The 12,546-nt window shown below is 39.5% G+C and overlaps 1 protein-coding gene and 1 long non-coding RNA gene across 2 annotated transcripts in view; one reads left to right on the top strand and one right to left on the bottom strand.

The window, feature by feature from the left end:
- The first annotated feature begins 192 nt into the window (after positions 1-192).
- LOC143259192 (uncharacterized) lies at positions 193-4,021 on the top strand. Its single transcript, XR_013033031.1, has 2 exons — positions 193-582; positions 3,844-4,021. It is a non-coding gene; the product is annotated as an uncharacterized LOC143259192 (long non-coding RNA).
- apolpp (retinoid- and fatty-acid binding glycoprotein apolipophorin) overlaps positions 2,402-12,546 on the bottom strand; it is a 44,522-nt gene continuing 34,377 nt past the window's right edge. The window contains exons 17-26 of the mRNA XM_076520483.1: positions 12,003-12,246; positions 11,015-11,251; positions 8,874-9,007; positions 8,484-8,641; positions 8,158-8,341; positions 7,607-7,745; positions 5,540-5,755; positions 3,870-4,043; positions 2,909-3,108; positions 2,402-2,585 (exon numbers count right to left, since the gene is read on the bottom strand). Of these exons, the coding sequence (XP_076376598.1) occupies positions 2,558-2,585; positions 2,909-3,108; positions 3,870-4,043; positions 5,540-5,755; positions 7,607-7,745; positions 8,158-8,341; positions 8,484-8,641; positions 8,874-9,007; positions 11,015-11,251; positions 12,003-12,246 (1,714 nt within the window). The 3' untranslated portion in view covers positions 2,402-2,557. The remainder of the gene's footprint in view (positions 2,586-2,908; positions 3,109-3,869; positions 4,044-5,539; positions 5,756-7,606; positions 7,746-8,157; positions 8,342-8,483; positions 8,642-8,873; positions 9,008-11,014; positions 11,252-12,002; positions 12,247-12,546) is intronic.

Genomic DNA, 12,546 nt, shown 5'->3' with positions numbered 1-12,546 from the left:
ATAGTTTGAAAATGTAACTAGGGGTCACTGAATTTTATATTATTTAATAAGCACTTGTTGCGACTAAAGATATTATAAACAACGGAATTTATTTTTACGTTAGAAATAAAACTGTAACAATCACCCCCCAATAATTATTTACACAAATTTTCGAAAATTCTATTTCATTTAATAAACGTTTGTTTGTGCGAGTGAAGATATTATTATAAATTTGCGCCTATAAAATTTAGTTTTCCATCGAAAACGGATTTCTTTCGATTTCATAATATTCATAGAAAAATCGTCTACAATTTTACACGAAATCGTAGAGCCTTCCTAAACACATTTACAACATAAATTCGCTACTTACTTGCCAGCAGATGATTTCTACAGTTCGGAGCACGGTGATCTGTTCTTTGAACACCGAAGCCTCATGAGACACACCTGTTCTGGTCACCGACACGTCGTCCACTAACAATTTCGAATGCAACGGATAATAACTATGCAAAATGCGGCCGGTTAGACGGCGAAGGCCCGCCAAAAGGAGCGGACCAGAACTGATCGGCCCTGAGGATTAGGTTCGGATAGTCCTGGCTCTCACAGGTGATACTAATAAAACAGAGATATTTTTTTCCCCGGTGTGCTCAACCTAAATCCATTAATTAAGACCGCATTTCAACGGCGAAAAACACGTTTGGCAACTTGCACCTAATGCCGCATATCGGTATTGCGTAACAGGTCACTTGAAATGCTCCCGCAAGAAAGTCGCTGCGTTCACACCCAGGGTGCTATGCGTGTGTAGTGTGTAATCTATGTTCGAATGAAAAGGAAGACAATCATTGTGCAACTATAAATCCCGTCGAATGAGACGAAAATTCGATTTCTTGTTTCCACGCGAGAATTATGGAATTGTATCGCTTTTTTTTACATGTTTCTCGGATATATCCTTCTGGACGAATTCGAAACAAATTCGGCAGGAATTCTGAAGAAATTCTGAACGAATTCGAAACAAATTCGGCAGGAATTCTGAAGAAATTCTGGACGAATTCGAAACAAATTCGAAGCAAATTCGACAGGAATTCTGAACAAATTCTAAACGAATTCGAAACAAATTCTGAATGAATTCGAAATAAATTCTGAAGAAATTCGAAACAAATTCTAAAGAAATTCTGAACGTATTCGAAACAAATTCGAAGCAAATTCGAAACAAGTTCCGAAGGAATTCAAATTCGAAACAAATTCTGAACGAATTCGAAACAAATTCTAAAGAAATTCTAAACGTATTCGAAGCAAATTCGAAACAAATTCCGAAGGAATTCAAATTCAAAGCAAATTCGAAACAAATCCCGGATGAATTCTGCTTAAATTCGAAACAAATTCTGAAAAAATTCTGAACGAATTCGAAACAAATTCCGTAGGAATTCTGAACGAATTCGAAACAAATTCTGAAGGAATTCAGATCAAGTTCGAAACAAATCCCGGCTGAATTCTGCTCAAATTCGAAACGAATACTGAAGAAACTCTGAACAAATTCACGCGCCACCGCGAACAATCGTACAATTAAAAAACAAGAGCGTGTCCCAGTGTGAACTCTCTGCGAAAGCAGCGAGTGGTTCCGATTTATCACGATCGTTCGCAGGAGGACGATTTATCAGCGTGAAAGGCCCGTGTCTCGACGAGGTGGAAGGACGGCCGGGATAAAATTGCGGGAAACAAATGGATCTTTGAGCGCGTATCAGAACAATGCACGTAGATTTTCCTCGTGGGACTATACAGCGCATACAGCGACGCGTATCGACGTGCTTAAACGGTGCGGAAGTCTGTATCGAGTTCAGATTAAGCTGGCGGTCGTGCAGTATCGGTATCTTGATTTAATAAAAGTAAGCCGTACAAATCGTATACCGTAAATCGTATCGACGACGTCCCGTATCATGCGAATCGCGTGTCCGTCGCTTTCGTTCGCGGTTCAGCGATCGAAAAGCTTGCTCGATTATTCCAGCGAAAAATCGGCGTGCGATCTTCTTCTCCTTTTATTTATCTTTCTTGCATTTTTTTATTTTTATTTATTTTGAATTACATTCATATTTAATATTCAATATTTAATGCTTCTATTTTATGTTTATATTTATTAAAATGTTTTTAATTTAATATTTAATATTGTTATAATATTATGTATGTATACATAATAATATTATAATATAATATATAAATATATTATGATATATTATATTCTGTATTATTGATATATTTAATATTACTCGTTCGTCCCGATGACGCATATTGGATGAACTACGAACAATAGATTCCATCCAATGATTTATGACACGATCTAACGTAATCCTAGAATTTTCCTACCGAGTTTAGGCGTTCGAAGATGCGTTAAAGAACGCGAGAAACGACGAGGACGAGTGGAGAAGAACGATTAAATATTTTCTTTTTATTTCGACTGAGTCTTAGTCCCTCAGGCCGCTTACAAGTATTAAAATAACGCCCGACCTATTACAATCAAGTAACAAAATACAATACACCTAAATTAATTAATTAATTAATAGTGGTAGGTTGACGCGGTGACTCCCCTTTAACCCTTCACTCCAGCCTTGGTGTCTCTGTAAAGAAAGGAACTCCGTTCATCTTCAAATTCGTTATTTTATAATAATTTTATAATAATTATATAATTATATAATTATAATTTTATAATAATTAATATTCGTTCGAACTCGATCGGATCTCGATTTACAGCGAGATCACAGTCACGCGAACATATTCGAGTATATTTTTATATTATCCGAACCATTTTCACATTTAAATTGTTCTATCGAAGAAGTTACGACCGCTACCACGTGCTATGTATTATACACGTACTGTATAATACATTTACCGAATAATATACGTGTAATATACTATATGTATAATATAGTGCGGATCTCACCTTGCCAGGTTTTTGCTACCGACAATTTTGCACTTAGCACGGCCAACGATACCGTACTGGTACCCGCACAAGCAATCCTCCTCGAGTTCTGTGTGAATGAGCCCTGCGGCGATCTTCTTTGCGACCACTTGGGCGAATTGCTTCTTCTGTTTCGGGCTGGCATGCGCCAAGTTATCCAAATTGAACGCTGCACCGCCCGACTGCAACAGACCATTTCGAACAATTTATTCATTTATTTATTTATTGATTTATTTACCTATTTATTTACCTGTCTATTTATCTATCTATCTGTTCATTTATTCATTCATTTACTTATCTATTTATTTATCTATCTATCTATTTATTTATTCATTCATTTATCTATCTATTGATTTACCTATTTATTTATCTATCTATCTGTTTATTTATTCATTCATTTATCTATCTATTGATTTACCTATTTATTTATCTATCTATCTATTTATTTATTCATTAATTTATCTATCTATTGATTTACCTATTTATTTATCTATCTATCTATTTATTTATTCATTCATTTATCTATCTATTGATTTACCTATTTATTTATCTATCTATCTATTTATTTATTCATTCATTTATCTATCTATTGATTTACCTATTTATTTATCTATCTATCTGTTCATTTATTCATTCATTTGCTTACCTATTTATTTATCTATCTATCTATCTATTTATTTATTCGTTCATTTACCTATCTATCCATCTATCTATCTATTTATTCATTCATTTATTGACCTATCTATTTATTTATTTAAAATGCATCTAAACGAGTTATCCAAACGAATGCATCCAAATAAATTACCGGCAAAAGCGGCGAACCTAAATGATCTTATGTCAGGGGGAAAAAAACAGAAAAAGAAAAGAAAAGGTGTACCGCATCGTAGAGTGTCAGTGAACATTGTTTTTGTCAGCAGGCAATGGCCACTTGTTGAACACTTACGGAAACCGCGAAGTCAGCGCAGACGTCGCCCTTCTCGCTGGCGAGATTATTGTTCCTGTCGTCCACCGAGTACGCTTTGTCCTGTTCGTATCCGGTTGGGTAAGACATGTGATAATAAGTGAGCCCGAGGTCCCGGTAAGTTTTCAGTCCAAGCATCAGCCTTATATGTTGCAGCTGAAACAAACGCAACGATTCGTTCTAATCGGCGAAATAATCTGCGACGTCCAATCTGTGTAAAATATTAATGACGCGGCATCGAATCGACCAAACCGATTGCAGCTGATTCTAATTCTCAAGTGTTACCAATGCTTCTTCTATACTCGCACCCCAATCTATCCGAAAATCCATCCTACTAGTCTCAGTAACTGGTCCAAAATTTTGCTGTCGACCTAGAGGGACCAGTTACGGAGACTAATGGGATTGATTTCTGAAGAGATTTCAAAAATCCGGGAAATGAATTCTACTAGTCTCAGTAACTGGTCCAAAATTTTGCTGTTGACCTAGAGGGACCAGTTACTGAGACTAGTGGGATTGATTTCTGAACAAATCCCAAAAATCCAGAAAATGAATTCTACTAGTCTCAGTAACTGGTCCAAAATTTTGCTGTTGACCTAGAGGGACCAGTTACTGAGACTAGTAGAATTCATTTCCCGGATTTTTGGGATCTGTGCGGAAATCAATCCCACTAGTCTCAGTAACTGGTCCCAAATTTTGCTATCGGCCTAGGTGGACCAGTTACTGAGACTAGTGGAATGGATTTTCCGGATTTTTATCATCTGTCCAGAAAATGAATTCCACTAGTCTCAGTAACTGGTCCATAGTCATAGTATTGAAAAAATCGCTAAAATGAACAGTTTATTATTAATTAACCAGAACATAAATGCCCTTTCATTTATCGTTTCAGAATTATTTTGTTCGAGAATATGAAAAATAGAAGAATAAGACAATTCGAAGAAGAAAATTTTGGGGGAACCTTAGTTTATCTTACTTTTATAAATTATTATTTTATTAGTATTATTATATTATTTAATTATTCCGGATTTTTGGGACATGTCCGGAAATGAATCCCACTAGTCTCAGTAACTGGTCCACTTAGCTGGATAGCAAAATTTTGGACCAGTTACTGAGACTAGTGGAATTGGTTTTCTGTATTTTTCAGATCTCTTCAGAAATCAATCCCACTAGCCTCAGTAACTGGTCCATAGTCATAGTATTGAAAAAATCTGCACCAGTTACTGTGGCTAGTAGGATTCATTTTCGGAAAAAATGAGAATGCCAGTGTAGGTTTCTTACTCTATGTAAAAATATCGCTAAAATGAATAGTTTATTAGTAATGATCAAATCGTCAGTCCACCACCTACGCATCTGCGATGAACTAAATTTCTACATGACCAGACTTCACGCGCCCTTCTGATATTCTTACTTTCGCGAATCCTCTAGCGGATCCCGGCTGATCCCAGAGTATCTACAGCGTGTCCCAAAATTATGGTACTTCCATACCGAGGTCATTGGAAGCAACACTTATTCCTTTACAAAAATGTTCCCACAAAAGTTTTCCCAAACTTTTTCCCACCCTTTCTCTGTCGATTCAATCGCCTCTTGCCGGTCGTGAACATAATTATGGAACACCCTGTATATCGATAGACAGCTTGTCCAAGAACGTTACTTACGGAAATCGGTAGCGGGCTCTTCTCGCAGGCGAAAGCGTGGACGCCGACCACAGCCTTGGCTGCGCCAGGCCTGAACGGATAGCCGATGGCCTCTTCGTGGGCGTCCGTGAGCTTCAGGGTGCCCAATTCAACGTCCAGCCTCTGTTTGGCGTACATCAGAGGGAGCATGATTGGCCCCATCGAGTTTCGGAGTTCCCGCAGTCCGTTCACCACTTCCTGGAAACGATCGTTTTTCTTCGGTGAGTAGCGCAAAAACCAGGAACGAATCGGCCGTCTAATCGCGAGCAAGATGGTCGAACGCGCGTCACGCACCGTCTAAAACGTGCTCGTCTATTTCCGGCGCCGTTTTGCATAATCAACCGGCATGATTAATGATGTTGTTCGCCTTACAAATAGCGGCTACATTTTGCAGCGACGCGGATTCTTCGGTGCTGGCGATCCAGGAGAAAACGATCGCCCAGTGATCTCAGATTGTCCATTTTTTTGTAAAATTTGAGCCTCGATTAGGGAGAATTTACCGTTATTTGTTGGGCCGAGTCATAAATAACTTCCATTTTCCCCTATCAGATTATTATTATATAATATATAATATTAATATAATAATATTATAATATTAATATAACAATATTATAATATTAATGTAATAATATTATATTGTTAATATAACAATATTATAATGTTAATATAACAATATAATAATATTAATATAATATATTATTATTATATATTATTTTGTTTCTTTCATTTATTCATTTATTTTGTATTTTATTGGAATTTGAATCATTGTCTATTTATCTATTTTTAAATAAGCCTGCTGATTTCTCAACAGGCCGGTAAACGATCAATTTACCCCGAAAATTTCACTGGATATTTTCGGCCGTCTGCTCGAGTTAACCTTTTTTTTCATTCCGGACCGCGCGAGTTAACAGAAGCTTTTAACAGTTGGCGAAGCTTTTAACTTTCCGGAGACCGTGCAATTCGTGCACTCTTTTCGATTATCCGAGCAACCGCGACTCGAAAAGATTGAACGGCAAACGGTGAATTTAATCGCCAAGCCGCGCCGGTTCCGTGATTGACGGCCGTTTGCGCGGATCAGCGCGGAAAAACGGCGATTAGGCTCGCCCAATCGGTCAGTAGAGCTAGACGAATGTTTAATCGCGATCGCAACAAGTTCTGACTCAACGTGCTTCTACAGCTGAGAGAAAAAAGAGACCGTATCGGTCGGCGATTTAAATTCTCGCGATCGTTAACGGAGCCGCGTGAACACGTGTTCCTCTGAACGCGTGTCATCCGGATCCTGACGACCGTCTTTGGCCGTGGGACGAACGTCGATTGGCAAACAGACGGATGCTCGACGAGACCGAAAACCCGTGTTCGCCGGCAATCTGATCGTCGAAGGGATTTATTTCGATCTACTTTTTCCCCGATAAAGATTGCGAGAAGGAAGAATCCTGTTCAAACATTTACTCCGATTGTTGGCGGAAGTTGCAACGTCGCAGATATTTGCTCGGATTATTTACGAAATTCGTAGAACAGTGGACATCCGTTTACTCTCACATTCGCGAGTTCTGACGCAATTAATGCATTATATAATGCACAGGGTGTCCGAAAGTTACTCAAAATCTGGAGGTGAGGGGTTCCTTGGGCGATTTGAAGCAACTTTTTCCTTAGCGAAAATGCAATTCAAGGCTTCGTTCACGAGTTATTAACGAAAAACGGTGACCAATGAGATGCGAGCGCGCGAGGCAGCCGAGTCAGTGGGCCGGGCTATGCTTCGCTCGCTCGTTGGCTGGGCCGCCCCGCGTCAGCTGCGCGCTCGTCTCTCATTGGTCACCGTTTTTCGTTAATATCTCGTGAACGAAGCCGCGGATCGCATTTTCGCAAAGGAAAAAGTTACTCGAAATGACCTCAGGAACCCGTCGTATCTCTGAGATACTATAATAATCTCGGGACACTTCGATGATAGAACTGTTTTACTATTCGAGTAGAATAATGCCTGATTCGCTAATTCGGATGACCGAGGTTCCACCGTAACTAAAAAAAAAAAAAAACAGCAAGCGAAATTACCTGGAATGAGGCTTTGGGATCTGTTCCGCGGAACTTGATGTTCTTCAACTCGCCGGTGATGTTGGTCTCTCCGTTGAACGTGTAGTGTTGCGGCCATGGCATGTTTTCAGCGTATCCAATCAGACCGATGTGCACGTCTCTGCGAACACGCGAGGAGTTTCATTTGCGATTACATTACAATCTGCTGTAATTGAAGATACTTCTTTTTGTCACGCTATCCGCGTGTCTCCGATCGAGCTTTGCTCGCGCCTAACCGAGGAAAGATCAGTGAATTCGAGAGAAAAAAGATCCGCTTTTCAGGAAACACTTGATGATAGTTGCAACAGCGGCGATGAGATTTCGACGACAAGTGTGCAACGAGAATTTTTAGAATTTCGCAGACGTACTTGACGAAGTTGGAAATGAAATTTGACATCTTTGGAAGAATTCTTGGAAAGAATCGATCGCTTCGACGGATTAAAAACAAGGCATTGACATTCTTCGACTCGTCCGATCGTTCCATCTCGAATCATCGCAACCGCGTTCCATCGAGAAAAAGAACTATTACTCACGGTATTCCTGCCTGCTTCAGCTCGTCCCTGACCAGAGTAATCAGGTGCGTGATCACATCCTTGTAGACTTGGTCGTTCGGCAACGATTGCTCGAGCACTATCACGATGTCGGCCTCCTTCTTCGGGATCTTTACGCTGAAGGTGTCGCCGATGCCGATCGTCGATGCGCCGACCTGGCAGTTCGCTGGAATTCGAGCGAGGAACAACGTTTTGAAATTCGTCAGGGGCGAGATGTTCGCATCGACCGAACACGTTCGTTGCCGGAGCTGTCCTTTTTTTATTGTCGAGCGACCCGGCACGGTTGATATCGAGGGAGGAGAACTTACCGCATGGCGGTGGCACGCTGGTAGTTTTAATGCCGGCGGAGTAGCAGGCATAGTGATAAGCCGTGGCGATCAGACAAGCTCCATAGGCAGGGTCAGCGGCCACTGCGTGGTCGCAGGCCTCGCGATATTGACTCGGGTTCACATACTTGAAGCAGGACCTGCAATCACGTTTTATTCGCCGTTAACGGCTGCTCGAAACCTTTCGCCCTTCGCAACTAGTTATCCCCGGAATTTGCTTCCCCCGCGGCTTAACGGAACGCCTCCAAGTTAATCGACCGGTTAGCCGTTGCAATCGCTTGATGTTTAAGCGTTGATAATAGCTATATTTATAACTGTATTTATGGTTATATTTGTTAGTTATAGTTACATTAAAGCGATATTATTGCTTACTTGAGGGTGGAGCTTTGGCCAATGAAGTAGTCCGTGCAGACTGGGGCACGATCTTTGTGCTCGACAGCAGTCGCAGCTGGACAGTCGCCCTTCAGTTTGTATGCATTTCCAAAATCGGTTCCGCTTTCGGCGATCTAATGAAAGATATTAAACGAATTCACGTTAGATTCGATTTCGATGGTCTCGGAAAACAATCTAGAAGTACCTTTGACTCGCGAATTTATCTTAAAAAGAAAGGCGTACTTGATTTGAAAACGGGCGAACATGATCTAAGCAAATGAATTTGATCTAAACAGGTGAACTTGATTTGAGAAGCTGAACTTGATTTGAGAAGATGAACTTGATTTGAAAAGCTGAACTTGACTTGAAACGATGAGCTTGATTTGAAAAGCTGAACTTGACTTGAAACGATGAGCTTGATTTGAAGAGCTGAACTTGACTTGAAACGATGAGCTTGATTTGAAAAGCTGAACTTGACTTGAAACGATGAGCTTGATTTGAAAAGCTGAACTTGACTTGAAACGATGAGCTTGATTTGAAGAGCTGAACTTGACTTGAAACGATGAGCTTGATTTGAAAAGCTGAACTTGATTTGAAAAGCTGAACTTGACTTGAAACGATGAGCTTGATTCGAAAAGCTGAACTTGATCTAAAAAAAGTGAATTTATATCGAAGGAGAAGAATCTAATACGAGAAAATCGCGGATATAATTCCCAAGAAACCCCTATCATGCCATAAAATTGTTTAATATTACATTTAATTACAATGAATGCTTTCTTCTAATAAACGTGTATTGTAATAGATTTACTCGACGGAACACGATTCGCAGACCGGAGAAGAATTCTCGAATATAACTCGCGTCGGTTCGAGTTGCCCGATGTATGTAACCCCTTAATCTGTTTATCCCTCTGACAATCAATCCCACGAAAGCCCCTGGCGGAGCCTAGGGGTCAATTAGCGCGAGGAACCGAACGGAACATTGCCCCCTGGAAGATCGAGAGATACCCCAGGTTTCGCACGTGAGCTTCGAATTTCCTGTTTCCAGGAACGCCACGTCGGATCCGGGGACGGATCCGGTGCTGGTGCCATTTAGAGTCGTACACACATGTACACGATTTTCTATATCGATGGAAAAATTGGTTTCGATGTCGTAGAAATAATTCTGTCACATTTTCAGCCAATATGTTCATGCAACTGAAAAATGGTCCTTGGAAAAGTAGCTATCTTTTTTTGAAATTTAATCCTTGGAAAAATAGCTTTTAAACTGAAATCTTCCTTGGAAATATGACCACTGAAAAAATGATCCTTGGAAAAATAGCCTTCAAACTGAAATCTTCTTTCGAAATTTAATCCTTGGAAAAACGACCTTTGGGAAAATAGCCCTTGGTTAAATAATCTTTGGAAAAATAGCCTGACGATAATAAAAAATAACTGAGACGTTCTTTGGAAATATGATCCCTGGAAAAATTGCCCTTCGAAAAATAATCCTTGGAAAAATGGTCTTCGGAAGACTGGCCCTTGGAAAAATGATCTTTGGAAAACTAGCCCTTTGGAAAAATGATCTGTGAAAAAATAGCCCTTGGAAAAATGGTATTCGGAAGATTGGCCCTTGGAAAAATGGTCTTTGGAAAAATATCCCTTTGGAAAAATGATCTTTGGAAAAATAGCCCGTTGGAAAATGATCTGTGGAAAAATAGCCCTTGGAAAAGTGGTCTTCGGAAAACTGGCCCTTGGAAGAATGATCTGTAGAAAAATAGCCCTTGGAAAAATGGCCTTCGGAAGACTGGCCCTTGGGAAAATGATCTTTGGAAAAATATCCCTTGGAAAAATATCCTTCGAACTGAAATCTTTGGAACTACGACCCTTGGAAAAGCGATCATTGGAAAACTAGCCCTTAAAAAAACGATCTTTGGTGAAATAACCATCAATCTGTATTCTTTGGAACAACGACCCTTTTAAAAATGGCCATATGAAAACTAGCCCTTGGAAAAACGATCTTTAAAGAAATAGCCCTTGGAGGAACAGTCCTCGTGGAAATAGCCCTTGGAAAATTAGCTCCTAGAAAACTGGCGTTCGGAGAAACGTCCGCAGAAGGAACAGTCCTCGGTAGAACGGTGAAAATGGTCGCTGTCGTGACATACCTTTCCAGATGGTAGAGTAAAGTCGTCGTAGGGCTCGTTGTTGCCATCTCCTAACAGGCCACGCATTCTGCCGTGGTAGAAACCGGAAACACGGACGGCGCAGACCATCGGCGCCTTGCGCGTGCACGTGATGCGAACACCATAATCGGACTTGACACTGCCGAACGGATGTGCCAGGTACGCGTGCAGGTTCTCCGTGCTCGCTGGGAAATCGGCTCGTTTGTTGTTCACCAGTATCTGGAAGCGTAATCGCGATCCTATTGAAACACTGAAAATAGCGGCGGCGCGAGTCTCGACCAATCTCTCTAATTTCAGCCGACCCTTCGAGTGTTAATGTGAACTGGCGTGTACAAGTAGATTTTAGAAGTAGATTGCGGATATTTATGCAGAATAAAAATTGCCTGCATCAATTCCAAGAAGTAGAAGCTAAATAGAAAGTTCTTTCTTCTTTAAACAATTTTAGTAGATTTTAGTAGTAAATAATATAGTGACACTTCTAAATTCCTCCAATTATTCTACCTCTATTTTAAATTGCAACTACTCGTCTTTGTTGTAAATGCATCAAATCCGCGGTGAATGCATTATAAATCCAACGATTTTTTTACGTATCAAATTATTATACGTTCACGTGAATTGGATATGAACTTCATTCGGGCTATTTTATTTAGCTCGTTGAAATTATAAATTGCGTGATAGACGATTAATATTAATCAATAAAAGTACAATTAGTTATATACGTAGGGATAACATCAGCGACGTCCATTTTGTTCTTTTAATACAGCATCTCCTGTCTCATAGAATTTAATCGGGGAAATTCTAATGCATTACAAGATTAATTAATTAATTTATGGGAATTCAGAGAATATATTCGTTGGAGATTAATGAAACAATAAAATATTGAGCGCGATAAAAAGACGTCGAGAAGCCGAACAAATATTTTGCAAATAGATATTATGAATAATAAGAGAACAAGGAGAACGGTACTCACGTTTCCATTGGACTTGAGTGTCATGCTCTCTTCGGGCGCGGTGATAGAGAGGGATGCCAGACTGCCGTGGTTGAAGTTAGCTACCACCGAGAAGTTACCGTCTTGCATGTCCTGGGCAAGGATGTAGGAGCAGGTGCCAGGCAGTGTCAGATGACGACCGTCGAACGTGAAGAAGTGTCCTCCGTCGGTGACCACGCCTGCTTTGCTGAACGGTGGAATGATGTCGGATAGATACAGAGTTGGTCTGTAACGAAGTATACATATTATGCATTATATTATATTATTTATATATATTTACTATATATGTATATTATTTATATATGTTATTTATCTACATAATTATTTATATATGTTATTTGTCTATATAATTATTTGTATATATTATTTATCTACATAATTGTTTATATATGTTATTTATCTATATAATTATTTACATGTGTTATTTATCTATATAATTATTTATATATATTATTCATCTATATATCATTGATATATATATATCTATATATCATATCTATATATCAATGATATATAATTGAATAAA

The sequence above is a fragment of the Megalopta genalis genome, chromosome 3 (assembly GCF_051020955.1).
Source record: "Megalopta genalis isolate 19385.01 chromosome 3, iyMegGena1_principal, whole genome shotgun sequence".
NCBI classification, from domain to species: Eukaryota; Metazoa; Arthropoda; class Insecta; order Hymenoptera; family Halictidae; genus Megalopta; species Megalopta genalis.
Note: the sequence above shows the minus strand (reverse complement) of the source record. Positions and strands in the feature narration are given on the sequence as shown.